The 14,909-nt window shown below is 52.3% G+C and overlaps 1 protein-coding gene across 7 annotated transcripts in view; it reads right to left on the reverse strand.

Annotated features, from left to right (window-relative positions):
- MROH1 (maestro heat like repeat family member 1) overlaps window positions 1–14,909 on the reverse strand; it is a 120,014-nt gene that overhangs the window by 81,161 nt on the left and 23,944 nt on the right. For all 7 annotated transcript variants that reach the window (XM_050800819.1, XM_050800822.1, XM_050800820.1 and 4 more), the window contains exons 4-6: window positions 1,147–1,278; window positions 373–535; window positions 190–288 (exon numbers count right to left, since the gene is read on the reverse strand). In XM_050800819.1, the coding sequence (XP_050656776.1) occupies window positions 190–288; window positions 373–535; window positions 1,147–1,278 (394 nt within the window). The remainder of the gene's footprint in view (window positions 1–189; window positions 289–372; window positions 536–1,146; window positions 1,279–14,909) is intronic.

Here is a 14,909-nt window from a genome sequence, read left to right on the forward strand (position 1 = left end):
AGACAGGCTGTGTCAGCCCACGTGGACCGCCCAACCAGCCAGCAGCCTCAGCCAGGGGGCCCCTCCCTCCAACAGCCTCCCTTCCTGCAGCCTAAAAGGCCCACCTGTCCCCCCTAAAACATGCATGCCCGGGCACATCCCCCCAACAAAGAGGCACTTGAGACAGAAGGTGACGAGGCCGCCTCTTACCGGAGCAGAATGCCACACGCACCGTGTCCTGCTTGGCCATGCCCAGCACAGGCAGCAGGGAGCTCAGGACGGATGGCAGGAAGGGCACTACGCCGAACGCTGTGAGAGAGGACACTGTCAAAGGCCTCCACCAAGCCTTCCAGTGCCCCGTGCTCCTCCTGGGGCAGGCTGTGCGCCACCTACCATTGGCCACCGAGAGGCTGGCGAGGGTGTGCAGCACGGCGCAGTGAGGCAGGGTCCCGGGGTGCAGCTTGCGCAGCAGCTCCTCCATCACCTTGCTGATGAACTGCCTTCCCACGGCCACCAGGACGCCACTTGCCGCCTGCTGCCAGTCCCAGACCAGGTCCTGAACCCAAAACACCAGCAAGGAGAACCTCTCCCTGAAATCTCCCGAAAGGCGAGACCAAGACATTCTGCCCTCAGTGGCTGCCAGCCTCGGACAAACGCACGCTGTTTTCAGTGTCCCTAAAAAGTGCGGGTCAGGGAAGGTGGCGGGCACAGCCTCCCCTGCTGAGGGGCTGCCAGGAGACCCTACACGCACAGGAGAAGCAGAGCCTTGGTGAGAGGTGAGGGGCTGCTGCCAGGAGACCCCACACACAGGAGCAGAAGAGCGCTGGTGAGAGGGGACTGTGCTCAGGGCCCAGAGAGAGTTAGGCCACCAGAGCCCTGCTCCAACCCCAGTGCCGGGCACGTCCTTTGGCGCCGGCTGCAAGCACACCGTGGTCCTGTGTGTGCTGAGTTCTGGCAACTTGCTCTCTGCTTCAGCTGCTGCCTCTGAAAATCACAGGGGACCATCCCCCGCCCTGCAGGGTGGTGCATGGGACCAAAGGGCCTCTGCCAGCCCAGGGCAGCCAAACACCCCCTACACTCTCAAGGCTGCTGGGTAGCAAGGTCAAGAAGCAGCTTCCCTTCCCAAGCTAGGCCTGAGTCTGCGAGGCCAGAGGGCCTGCTGAATACCTTCGTCTTGGTCATCTCGCTGGAGGCCAGGAGGATGATGGTGCTGGCTGTGTCCTTGTCCAGCTCACTGGCGCGACTGCTCAGGACCCTCTCCATGGCCCTCAGGACCGCCGCTCGGTATGGGTGCGCCAGCTGCGGAGAGACGCCGTCCAGGACGGTCCCAGGTGAGCCTCACGCCCAGACACTGAGTGCCTGTCACTGTCTCTAGGAGATGAAACTGCACAAATCTCTCTGCCTCAAGCACAGGAGGGGAGGGGTACACCTGATCACTCCTCATGTCCTAAAGGCAGACCTGCAAGCCTCACGCCCACGGCCCATCTCCAGAATGTGGAGCGTTATCATAACTGCTCCAGACAACCAACATGCAGAGGGAAAGGCGCGGACTTCTCTCCCCCAGGGGTAGCCGGTAGGGTCTCCCAGTCGCATGACGCTCCCAGGACCCTTCGGCCTCCTTGCCCTGCCCTCCCCTGTCAGAGGAGGAGCACCCTCCTGTCCCCAGCTCAGTCTCTGCCTCAGTCTCTGCCACTAGGCTAGTGCTTATATCCAATGGCCCCTCCCCAAGGCTGCTAAGGAAAAACACCACCCACCACACCACCTTCTGCCACGGCCCGAGGCCCCCTCTACCTCCCAGGTTACCCTCTGCAGAGTTCAACACCTGCCTTCATCCTACCCCTAAACAGCTCTCCTGTTGACCACCACCCCCACTGTAAATCCAAAGAGCACACACCGTCCTTGCCTCAACTGGGGACGCACCAAGGACTGGGACTGAAAGCTGGGACCCGCAGGGGCACACAGCAGAGGAGGCTACTGCCCAACCCAGGAAAGGACCCGGGGGCACCCGGCCACCCTGTGTTGACAGCCCCTCCCCAATGATGCACCCACCACGGCCCCTCCCTCCACCACCCTGAGAGCAGCCTGCACCAGGCAACATGGCGCCAGGAGGGGCCGGCACAGGGCGGTCCAGCATCCCACAGGCTCTGTCGTCCATTCTCACATGGCTATAAAGATATACCCGAGCCCGGCGCGGTGGCTCACGCCTGTAATCCCAACACCTAGGGAGGCCGAGAGGGGCAGATCACCTGGAGACCAGCCTGGCCAACATGGTGAAACCCCATCTCTACTAAAAAAAAATACGGGCCGGGCGCGGTGGCTTACACCTGTAATCCCAGCACTTTGGGAGGCCGAGGCGGGTGGACCACCTGAGGTCAGGGGTTCAAGACTAGCCTGACCAATGTGGTGAAACCCCGTCTCTACTAAAAATACAAGAATTAGCCGTGTGTGGTGGCGGGTGCCTGTAGTCCCAGCTACTTGGGAGGCTGAGGCAAAAGAATCGCTTGAACCTGGGAGGCAGAGGTTGCAGTGAGCTGAGATGGCACCACTGCACTACAGCCTGGGCCACAGAGCGAGACTCTGTCTCAAAAAAAAAAAAAAAAAAAAAAAAAAAATCCTGTCATGGTGGCGGGCACCTGTAATCCCGGCTACTTGGGAGGCTGAGACAGGAGAAAAGCTTGAACCCGGGAGGCAGAGGTTGCAGTGAGCCGATCATGCCACTCCAGCCTGGGCGACAGAGCAAGACTGTCTCAAAGAGAAAAAAAAAAAGAAGAAGAAATACCTGAGACTGGGTAACTTACAAAGAAGAGAGATTTAATTGGCTCATGGTTCTGCAGGCTGTACAGGAAGCATGGCTGGGGAGGCCTCAGGAAAACACAGTCACGGCAGAAAATGAAGGGGAAGCAGGCACATCTTACACGGCCTGAGCAGACGCTTCCAAACAACCAGATCCTGAGAACTCTATCATGGGGACAGCACCGAAGGGGGAAGTCGCCCCCAGGATCCAGTCACCTCCCACCAGGCCCCACCTCCAGCACCGGGGATTACATTTCAACATGAGCTTTGGGTGGGGACACAGATTCAAGCCATATGAGACACTGATGGTCACGGGGTCTGCATTCCCCTCATGCACTCTGACAGCTATGGCAGCCATGGCAGGTGGGGGTGGGCCCACATGGGAGAAGTGCTACCCGCTCAGTGAAGACAGGCACGAAGGACACTTGAAGGAGAGCATGACAGGGTTGTTTGGAGGAGAAACAATAGTAGGGAGGCTTGGGAGCTTCGTGAAAGCCTTGGTTTTGTTCAGAAACTATTTGAAGTTGACACCCAACCACTTGACATGCACTTGGCCCTGGCGTGAAGCAGTGCCGGTGACAGGGCAGCGCCAGGCAGCTCCCAGGCCCACATACACTTGCCGTAGGTGGCTGTGGCACACGTGTTCAGAATCACGCAACTGTCTCAAGCGTTGAGTCCCAGCATCAGTAACAGACAGGCGTGCTCACTGCCACTCCGCGGAACGAGTTATAAACTATCATGGTCTAGCCCTAGGCCCACAAGTGGGAGTGACTTTTGTTCCTGAAAATAGCCAGTGTAGGTCACAAGCCTCAGCATGGAACACGAAGTCCACGTGGAACCTGCCAGTTCTGTGGGGAAGAGCTTCAGCTGGGGTTGATTTTCACTGTTAGATTTCCCATCCTCGAGTGTTGGTGCCGCAGTGAGGCAAGAGTGAGGCTGGTGGGGGATCAGTCTCACTGTGCCAGCCACCTCTGCCCACAGGCTACACACGACTCCCTTTCCTTTAAGGCTTCTGCAGGCAGACTGTATTTAAATTCTGTATTAGAGAATCATTTCTTTTTTTTTTTTTCTGAGACAGAGTCTCACTCTGTCGCCCCGGCTGGAGTATAGTGGCACAATCTCAGCTCACTGTGACCTCCGCCTTCCAGTTCAAGCGATTCTCCCGCCTCAGCCTCCAGAGTAGCTGGGACTATAGGCGCCTACCACCATGCCTGGCTACTTTTTGTATTTTTAGTAGAGACGGGGTTTCACTATGTTGGCCAGGCTGGTGTTGAACTCCTGACCTTGTGATCTGCTTGCCTCAGCCTCCCAAAGTACTGAGATTACAGGCGTGAGCCACCGCACCTGGCTGAGATTACAGGCTTGAGCCACTGCGCCTGGTTACATTTTATTTTTCGGAGTCAGGGTCTCACTCCATCACCCAGGCTAGAGTGCAATTGTGCGATCATAATTCACTGCACCTTGAACTTGCGGGCTCAAGAGATCCTCCTGCCACAACCTCTCAAGCAGCTGGGACTACGGGCACACAACACCACACTCGGCTAATTTTTTTTTTTCTTTTTTTTTTAGATGGAGTCTCGCTCTGTCACCCAGGCTGGAGTGCTGTGGCACAATCTCAGCTTACTGCAACCTCTGCATCCTAGGTTCAAGTGATTATCATGTCTCAGCCTCCTGAGTACCTGGGACTACAGGTATGCCCCACCACTCCTGGCTAATTTTTTTTTTTGTATTTTCAGTAGAAATGAGGTTTCGCCACATTGGCCAGGCAGGCTGGTCTTGAACTCCTGGCCTCAAGTGATCCACCCACCTCCGCCTCCCAAAATTTTGGGATTACAGGTATGAGCCACTGCACCCAGACCCAGCTAATTATTTTTATTTATTTATTCATTCATTCATTCATTCATTCGAGACGGAGTCTTGCCCTGTCACCCAGGCTGGAGTGCAGTGGTATGATCTCGGCTCACTGCAACCTCCACCTCCCGGGTTCAAGCAATTCTTCTGCCTCAGTCTCCTGAGTAGCTGGAACTATAGGCACGTGCCACCACGTCTGGATAATTTTTGTATTTTTAGTAGAGACGGGGTTTCACCATGTTGGCCAGGATGGTCTCAATCTCCTGACCTCATGATCTGCCCGCCTCAGCCTCCCAAAGTGCTGGGATTACAGGTGTGAGCCACCGCGCCCGGCCTATTTTATTTTTTTAGAGATGGCGTCTGTGTTGCCCAGGCTGGTCTCAAACCCCTGGCCTCAAGTCATCCTCTTGTCTCAGGCTCCCAAAGTGCTGGGATTACAGGCGTGTGCCCTGGCACCCAGCCTATGGTTTCTGACTTTCATAATCTGGACACTCTTCCCAGGCAGGAGACGATGCAGTCCTTGAGAAGCCCATCCCCATCTGGGACGTCACAGAGCCGAGGCTCTAAGTGGGTGGATCAGCTGCCGGGGCAGCACGGCTGGTATAGTGCAGGAAGTGGGGGGAAATGATTGAAAATCAGTGTAAACTCGTCTGGTTCTATCTAGTCAGAGCACGGCTGAGCTGGGAGCAGCAGCTTGGGTGCAGCAGGGCATTTACACCCCTCCAACCAGACCCGCTGCTGGGAGGGGCAGCTCGGGTGCAGCAAGGCACTAATACCCACCCGACCAGACCCACAGCTGCCATCTCCTCTGGTTCTTAGTCATGGAAACACAGCTCAAGTTGCATTATGCTTCCATCTTTAGCTACTAATTCTCTTCACATATATGAGAAAGTTTGAGGGAAATCTTTGCAGATTCCACTCACAACTGTGGCATCTCCATCTGTCACTCTGCATCCTGGTGATTGGGTGCTCAGTGCAGGGTGACAGGCTGGCTCAGCAAGTCTGCAATGGGTTATGCAACTGGAAAACATAGGAACCCATGAAAAAGGCATAGGAATCTACATTTTACAAAAAATGGATAGGGGCCAGCCACAGTGGCTCATGCCTGTAACCCCAGCACTTTGGGAGGCCAAAGTGGGAGGATCGCTTGAGCCCAGGAGTTCAAGACCAGCCTGGGTAACATAGTAAGGCCCTGTTTCTACAAAAATAAAAACAATTAGCCAGGTATGGTGGTGCGCCTGTGGTCCCAGCTACTTCGGAGGCTGAAGCAGGAGGATCACTTGTGTACTGGAGGTCAAGGTTGCAGTGAGCCAAAATTGTACCACTGCACTCCAGCCTAGGAAACAGAGGGAGTCCATCCCTGAATTAAAAAAAAAAAGAAAGTTATGTATTACTTCTGTTCCGGGGTTGGTTTGAATTGTTTGATTTTATGGCATAAGTACAACATTTTTGGCCATGCATGGTGGTTCATGCCTGTAATCCCCATGATGGTGACAGGAGGCAGCCAAATGCCTAGGCAGAGAGGGATGGGTCCCCCGAGAAACCCCACCTCAAGCCGAAGATAGTTTAAAGTCAAGCTACAAGTTAAATCCTCAGTTTGGATTGAGAGCCTGTCTTCCTGTCTGGCACGCTTTCCTCTGATTGATCCCCACCCTTCACCTATTTTACATATACCTACCCTTTTCTAATTGGCTTTCTACACCGTCATGCCCACCTTTGAGTGGTGTCTTCACTTTAACCTCTTTTGCAGACTCACAAACCAATCAGCACACACTCCTCACCCTGTGCCTATAAAGACCCCAGACTCAGACTCAGTTGGTAGAGGGGAGCTGGCCTAACTCGGGTGAAGAGACAGCCTGACTTTGGGGAAGATGACCTGTCCTTCCCATCTCCTCTCCAGCTCCCCTCTCCACTAAGAGCCATTTTCATCGCTCAATAAAATTCTTCTCTGCCCTCCTCACCCTTCTATGTCCACCGTATCCTCATTCTTCTTGGGTGTGGTACAAGAGCTCAGGAACCACCAAACACGGTTACAAGCTATAACGTAGGCAAGCTGAGGCACGCCAGTGTGGCTGGGCAAGGCCCAGGTGGGGCATTGCTAGGGCTTGCAAAGGGACCAAGAAGAAGACTCCTATGGCTGGGTGCAGTGGCTCAGGCCTGTCATCCCAGCACTTTGGGAGGCCGAGGCGGGTGGATCATCAGGTCAGGAGTTTGAGATCAGCCTGACAAACATGGTGAAATCCCGTCTCTACTAAAAATACAAAAAAATGAGACATATGTGGTGGTGTGTGCCTGTAATCCCAGCTACTCAGAAGGCTGAGGCAGGAGAATTGCTTGAACCCGGGAGGCAGAGGTTGCAGTGAGCCAGTTTGTGCCACTGTACTCCAGCCCAGCCTGGGTGACAGAGTGAGACTCCGTCTCAAAATAAACAAATAAATAAAATAAAAAATAAATAAAAAAGAAGAAGAATCCTACATCACCAGCACTTTGGGAAGCCAACGCAGTGGATTGCTTGAGGTCAGAGTTCATGACCAACCGGGCCAACATGACGAAACCCAATCTTTACTAAAAATACAAAAAAAACATTAGCCAGGAGTGGTGGCACATGCCTATAGTGCCAGCTACTCGTGAGGCTGAGGCATGAGAATTGCTTGACCCAGGAGATAGAGGTTGCAGTGAGCTGAGATTGCACCACTGCACTCAAGCCTGGGCCACAGAGTGAGACTCTGCCTCAGGAAAAAAAAAAAAAAAAAATACTATACTTTTTACAGCACTGCCTCCATTCACAGTTGGAAAAGGCCCACTCAGGAAAGTTCTTCAAGGAAAGCAAACACAGTAATGAGCCCCTTTAAATAAAAATACTGTTGACAAAAAAGCTAAACTCTAAAATACCTAACAAGGTTTATTCTGTGCCACTATGAGTGACCATGGCCCAGGGAACACCTGAGAAAGTACACCCAAGATGGTCAGGTTAGTTTGGTTTTATACGTCTTAGGGGACAGAATCCCAGGCAAAGACGTAAGTCAATACACGGAAGGTGTGCACTGCTTCAGCCTAGAAAGGCGGGCGTCTCGGGCAGCACTCACAGGGCACAGGTGGATTCCAAGATTTTCTCATGGGCAACTAGTTAAAAGAGTTAAATTGGCCGGGCACGGTGGCTCACGCCTGTCATCCCAGCACTGTGGGAGGCCAAGGTGGGCGGATCACAAGGTCAGGAGTTCGAGACCAGCCTGACCAACACGGTGAAACCCGGTCTCCACTAAAAACACAAAAATTAGCTGGTGTGGTGGCACGCGCCTGTAATCCCAGCTACTCAGGAGGCTGAGGCAGGCGAGTCGCTTGAACCCAGGAGGCAGAGGTTGCAGTGGGCTGCGATCGTGCCAATGACTTCCAGCTTGGGCAACAGAGCAAGACTCCCTCTCAGGAAAAAAAAAGAAGAAAAAAAAAAGAGTTAAACGTTGCCTGAAGACTTGAAGTCAGCAGAAAGAAATGCCTGAATTAAAGGGGCTTGTGAAAGTCAAGGTTCTTGTTACGTAGATGAAGCCTCCAGGTAGCAGGCTTCAGAGATAATAGATGGTAAATGTCTCTCTTCAGACCTTAAAGGTGTCAGACTCTTAGTTAAATCTCTTCTAGATCAGAAAAAGACCTGGAAACGGAAGGAGATTCTCCACAGATGCAATTTTCCCCACAAAATATGGTTTTGCAGGGTCATTTCAAAATATGTCAAGAATAGATTTTGGGGTAAAATACTTTTATTTCCTTCAGAGCCCACCATCTGTCACGTGATGCTATGCCAGAGTCCAGTCTGGGATTTTACTGCTACAAAGAATCTGTTTTGTCAGACTTACGATCTGTTTTATTTTATTTTTATTTTTTATTTATTTATTTTTTTGAGACGGAGTCTTGCTCTGTCGCCCAGGCTGGAGTGCAGTGGCCAGATCTCAGCTCACTGCAAGCTCCGCCTCCCGGGTTCACGCCATTCTCCTGCCTCAGCCTCCCGAGTAGCCGGGACTACAGGCGCCCGCCACCTCGCCCGGCTAGTTTTTTGTATTTTTTAGTAGAGATGGGGTTTCACCATGTTAGCCAGGATGGTCTCGATCTCCTGACCTTGTGATCCACCCGTCTCGGCCTCCCAAAGTGCTGGGATTACAGGCTTGAGCCACCGCGCCCGGCCCTACAATCTGTTTTAACCTAAAGTTCATTGGTTGTACAAACTTCAAAAGGGAGCAGGTACAACGAGGTGTGTCCAATCTCCCTTTCTGTCTGTCATAGCCTGGAATTTAGTTTTCCAGGTTGCTCCCGGGTCTCCTTGGACGAGAGGATGTTAGAGCAGGCCGCTAGGCAGACATGAAGAGGGTAGGAGAGGCCCCCAGCTAGGAATGTCAGGCGGTCATCAGGTGATGGTCAGGCAGTTGTTTAGGCGTCTCTCTAAAATAATAACCGGTCACTGCCAGCACCAGGGAAAGACAGTCTCACAACAGATGGAAAACACCTAAAACTTCTGCATGGGAGAATAAGCAAAAAAAAGAAAGAAAACACCTAAGGCTGGTGACAGCATCTTCCTTAGAGGATCTCAGGAGTTGGGTGAATGGGCTCCAGCAAGCATACTGAGGTGAAATGGTAGTGTTTAGACAGTATATGGCCTTCCTCTAGAAACACTCGGCTGGTAAGGGAAGAATGCCTCAAGTGAGCATGCGTGCAACTGCGCACAAAAACTCAAAAGGAGCTTCCGGTAGTGAAACCCATGCAGGTGCCTAGAGGTGGCTCCCAGGAGGGCCAGGAGCTCCACGCCCCTCCCCATTCCTGCCCCAAGCGTCTCCTCCACCTGCTGTGCATCCGCACCCTTCGTCACAGCCTGTGTCATAAATGGGTAAAGGCAGGGCCTCTCTGTCCCTGCGTTCTGTGAGCCGCTGCTGCAATTCATCGAACCCGAGGAGGGGGTCGTGAAAACTCTGATTCATGGCAGGTCGGTCAGAAGCACAGGCCACACCTGGAGCTTGCGACTGGCATCAGAAGCGGGGCCATCGTGTGGGGCTGAGCCCTCCACCTGCGGGGTCTGACACGACCTCCAGGTGGATGGTGTCGGAATTGAATTGAGGACACCCAGCCGGTGTCCACTGCACAACTGACTGCTGTTTGCTGGTGGAGAGAAATCCCCCACATTTGGTCACAGATGTCTTCTGTGTTGATTGTTGTGTGGTGTAAGAGCAGAGAAAACAATGTGAGTTTGAGTTTTTCTACTCAGAGAATTTGAAAATCCAGTTTTACTATTCTTGCTTCTCTTCCCCAAATCCCGTCCCTCCCCATGGCCTGACGGCCCCTGAGGAGTCTGTCTGTCCTGTGCGGGACCCTGGCTGACGTGTACAAGACTGGACGTGTCTAAAACTGTGAGGCCCAGCACCCCTCGGCGGAACAGGTCACATTCTACGAAGTCATGGGCTTCTGGGCTCGTAAAGACAGAACCACAAACACAGATGCCAGACAGGAGCTGAAACCTGTAAAGCTCCAGGTGTACCCCAGGACACTGCGCTGGCGTCTGAGGTACCCCAGGACACTGCGCTGGCGTCTGAGGTACCCCAGGACACTGCGCTGGCGTCTGAGGTACCCCAGGACACTGCGCTGACGTCTGAGGCCTGGAGGGGGACATGGCGCTGCTTTTCCCTGTTGTTCCACGTCTTTCTGGAGAGACTCAGCGGGCTTTGAACCATGCCTGCTATCCAGGCAAGACACAGCCAAGCGAAGTGCAGCTGCGGTGAGACCCACAAACAAAAGGCAGACACTGGAGGTAGTGACCAAACCTATGGAGGCGGTCTGCAGGAGGAGACGACAGAAGAGGACTAGGGCAGGCGAGGTCCCTGGGAAGGGTCACAGCCCACAGGGTCAGTGCTTCCAGCTCAGCATGTGTATCATATATAAATACGCCAACTGTGAAGGAAGACTTTTTAAAAATTCAGTTAAAAAACTGTAAAGGCTAGAAAAGGGGTAAAATCAGAAACAAAGTAGGACAAGCATGGAGTGGCTGGGGCTCAGAGGAGGATGCCCCACAATGGAGGCCTCAGGAGCAAAGTCCCTCTCAGACCTGCTCTGCTCTCCCCTCTCTCCCCCCATTCTCCCCCAAGGCAGTCATAAAACCTGTAAATATTGGCCAGGTGGTGGCTCACGCCTGTAATTCCAGCACTTTGGGAGGCCAAGGCAGGCAGATCACTTGAGGTCAGGAGTATGAGACCAGCCTGGCCAACATGGTGAAACCCCATCTCTACTAAAAATACAAAAATTAGCTCGGCGTGATGGCAGGCACCTGTAATCCCAGCTACTTGGGAGGCTAAGACAAAGAATCACTTGAACACAGGAGGCCGAGGTTGCAGTGAGCCGAGATTGCACCATTGCACTCCAGCCTGGGCGACAGAGTGAGACTCCATCTCAAAAACAAAAACAAAAACAAACAAACAAAAAAAACTTGTAAATATCACTCTAATTTCCTCCACCATTCTGTGTAAAACCTGGCCATAAAGAAATTCTCGCTGGGTGCTGGTGGCTCATGCCTGTGATCCCAGCATTTTGGGAGGTCACAGCAGGTAAAATGCTTGAGTCCAGGAGTTTGAGACCAGCCTGGCCAACATGGTGAAACCCCATCATTACTAAAAACACAAAAAATTAGCCGGGCGTGGTGGCTCACACCTGTAGACCCAGCTACTTGGGAGGCTGAGGTGGGATGATGACTTGAACTCGGGAGGTCACGGCTGCAGTGAGCCACGTTTGTGCCGCTGCACTCCAGCCTGGGTAAAAGAATACGACTGTCTCAAGAAAAAAAAATTATCTGGCCAACCTTGTTTGACTGTAGGTCTCAGACCCCCACTGCAGAGGGGTCCTGCCCCAGCTGGAGGAAAGAGTGCTGGTCAGAGAGGCTCAGGAGAACTCGAGATGGGCCCTGCTGGTGCCCCCAGTATGCTTCCATGGTTCACACCCGCCATCCAAGTCCACTTCTACACAGCTGCCCGTTTCTTCGAACCTACACATAAAATCAGATCACTTCCCTGGGTCTCTGGGCCTTCATTCTGAAGGCTCCCATGTCACATTAAACTGTGATGAAATAAGCTTGTCATGCTTTTCTCTTGTTAATCTGTCTTTTGTTATGGAACTGTCAGCCATGACACTTATGATGGGTGAGGAAAGGTATCATCACCCTTTTTCTCCCCTACAAAGCAGACTTACATTTTGTTACAAACTGCTAAAAATAACAAAGTCTTTTTGATACGGTTTGGCTCTGTGTCCCCACCCAAATCTCATGTTGAATCGTAATTCCCAGTATTGGGGTAGGGACTTGCTGGGAGGTGACTGGATCACGGTGGTGGATTTCTCCCTTGCTGCTCTTGGGATAGTGAGTTCTCACAAGATCAGGCTGTTTGGAAGTGTGTAGCACCTCCCCCTGCTCGCGCTCTCCTGGCATCATGTAAAGATATGCTTGCTTCCCCTTCGCCCTTCCGCCACGACTGTAAATTTCCTGAGGCCACCCCAGCCATGCCTCCTGTACAGCCTATGGAACTGTGGGTCAATTAAACCTCTTTTCTTTATAAATGACCCAGGCTCAGGTAGTTCTTTATAGCAGTGTGAAAACAGACTAATGCACTTTTTTAACCACCTTTAGTATTCTTTGGCTGCTTCCTCAAATAGCAAGGTCAGCCCTAATTTTGTCTGACAATTAGACGCTGATTTCAGCATGTCTCAGGTAATGGGGCCTTTCAGCCACAGAGAGAAGGGCTCAATGCCTGGCACTCATGTGCTGTGTTCACCAGGCTCATGTAAAGCCCAGAGGACAGCCACATCAGTGGTAGATGCACTGTCAGAAGGGTTTGAACAAGAGCGGCTCCATCTTGAAGAGGGGATGGGTAAAACAAGGCTGAGACCTACTGGGCTGCATTCCCAGGAGGTCAGACATTCTTAGTCACAGGATAATTCAGGGTCAGCACGAGATACAGGTCACAAAGACCCCACTGATAAAACAGGATACAGTAAAGAAGCTGACCAGGCCGGGCGCGGTGGCTCAAGCCTGTAATCCCAGCACTTTGGGAGGCCGAGACGGGCGGATCACGAGGTCAGGAGATCGAGACCATCCTGGCTAACACAGTGAAACCCCGTCTCTACTAAAAAATACAAAAAAATAGCCGGGCGAGATGGCGGGCGCCTGTAGTCCCAGCTACTCGGGAGGCTGAGGCAGGAGAATGGCGCAAACCCGGGAGGCAGAGCTTGCAGTGAGCTGAGATCCGGCCACTGCACTCCAGCCTGGGCGACAGAGCGAGACTCCCTCTCAAAAAAAAAAAAAAAGAAGCTGACCAGAACCTGCCAAAACCAAGATGGTGACAACAGTGACCTCCGGTCGTCCTCACTGCTCACTATACACTAATTATAATGCATTGGCTGCTGAAAGACACTCCCACCAGCACCACGACAGTTTACAAATGCCACAGCAACGTCAGGTCTAAAAAGGAGGGACCCTCATTCCACAAACTGCCTGCCACTTTCCTGGAAAACACATGAATAATCCACCCCTTGCTTAGCACGTCATCAAGAAATAACCAAAAAATAGCCAACCGGCAGACCTAGTGGCTGCTCTCTCTATCGAGTAGCCATTCTTCAGTTTCCTTACTTCTCAATAAACTTGCTTTCACTTTGTGGATTTGCCTCTAAACCCTTCTTGTGAGAGATCCAATAGCCAGTTCTTGGGGTCTGGATCAGGACCCCTTTCCAGTAACAAAACCACCCTGTCCAAGCAGGAGGGCAGCCCTGTCAGACTAACCTATGAATAAGTGCAACTCTAATGAACCTCCCAACAAGCTAGTCCTAGCACTCCTACAGGGAACACAAGGGGGCAAAAATAGCTAAGACAGCTGGCTGGGTGTGGTGGCACACGCCTATAGTCCCAGCTACTCAGGAGGCTGAGGCAGGAAGATCACTTGAGCCTGCAAGGTCGAGGTTGCAGTGAGCTGTGATTGTACCACTGCATTCCAGCCTGGGTGTCAGATTAAGACCCTGTCTCAAACAAATAAAAATAAAGTAAATTTTTTAAAAAGAGCTAATGGGCCAGGTGCGGTGGCTCACGACTGTAATCCCAGAGCTTTGGGGGGCCAGATGGGTGGATCACGAGGTTGGGAGTTCAAGACCAGCCTGGCCAACGTAGTGAAACCCCATCTCTACTAAAAATACAAACAATTAGCTGGGCGCGATGGTAGGCGCCTGCAATCCCAGCTACTCAGGAGGCTGAGGCAGGAGAATCGCTTGAACCCGGGAGGCAGAGGTTGCATTGAGCCGAGACCACGCCACTGCACTCCAGCCTGGGCAACAGAGCAAGACTCCATCTTAAAAAAAAAAAACAACAAACAAATAGCTGATAGCTGGACGTGATGGCTCACGCCTGTAATCCCAGCACTTTAGGAGGCAGAGGTAGGCAGATCACTTGAGGTCAGGAGTTCAAGATCAGCCTGACCAACATGGTGAAACCGCATCTCTACTAAAAATACAAAATTAAGCCGGGCAGCCAGGTGCAGTGGCTCACACCTGTAATCCCAGCACTCTGGGTGGCCAAGGCGGGTGGATCACAAGGTCAGGAGATCGAGACCATCCTGGCTAACACGGTGAAACCCCGTCTCTACTAAAAAATACAAAAAATTAGCTGGGCGTGGTGGCGGGTGCCTGTAGTCCCAGCTACTTGGGAGGCTGAGGCAGAAGAATGGCGTGAACCCAGGAGGCAGAGCTTGCAGTGAGCCGAGACTGCACCACTACACTCCAGCCTAGGCAAAAGAGCTAGAATCAATCTCAAAAAAAAAAAAAAAAAAAAAAAAAAATTATGCTGGGCGCAGTGGCTCTTGCCTATAATCCTATCACTTTGGGAGGCCGAGGCAGGCTGATCAACTAAGGTCAGGAGTTCGAGACCAGCCTGGGCAACATGATGAAACCCCATCTCTACTAAAACACAAAAATTAGCCAGGTATAGTGGCAGGCACCTGTAATCCTAGCTATTTGGGAGGCTGAGGCAGGAAAATTGCTTGAACCCAGGAGGTGGAGATTGCAGTAAGCTGAGATCGTGCCACTGTGCTCCAGCCTGGGCAACAGAGCCAAATTCTGTCTCAAAAAATATATATAAATAAATAATAAAAATACAAATACAAAATTAGCCGGGTGTGGTGGGGGCACACCTGTAGTCCCAGCTATTCAGGAGGCTAAGACAGGAGAATCGCTTGAACCCGGGAGGCAGAGGTTGCAGTGAACCAACATGGTGTCATTGCACTCCA

This window comes from Macaca thibetana, chromosome 8, assembly GCF_024542745.1.
Source record: "Macaca thibetana thibetana isolate TM-01 chromosome 8, ASM2454274v1, whole genome shotgun sequence".
Lineage (NCBI taxonomy): Eukaryota > Metazoa > Chordata > Mammalia > Primates > Cercopithecidae > Macaca > Macaca thibetana.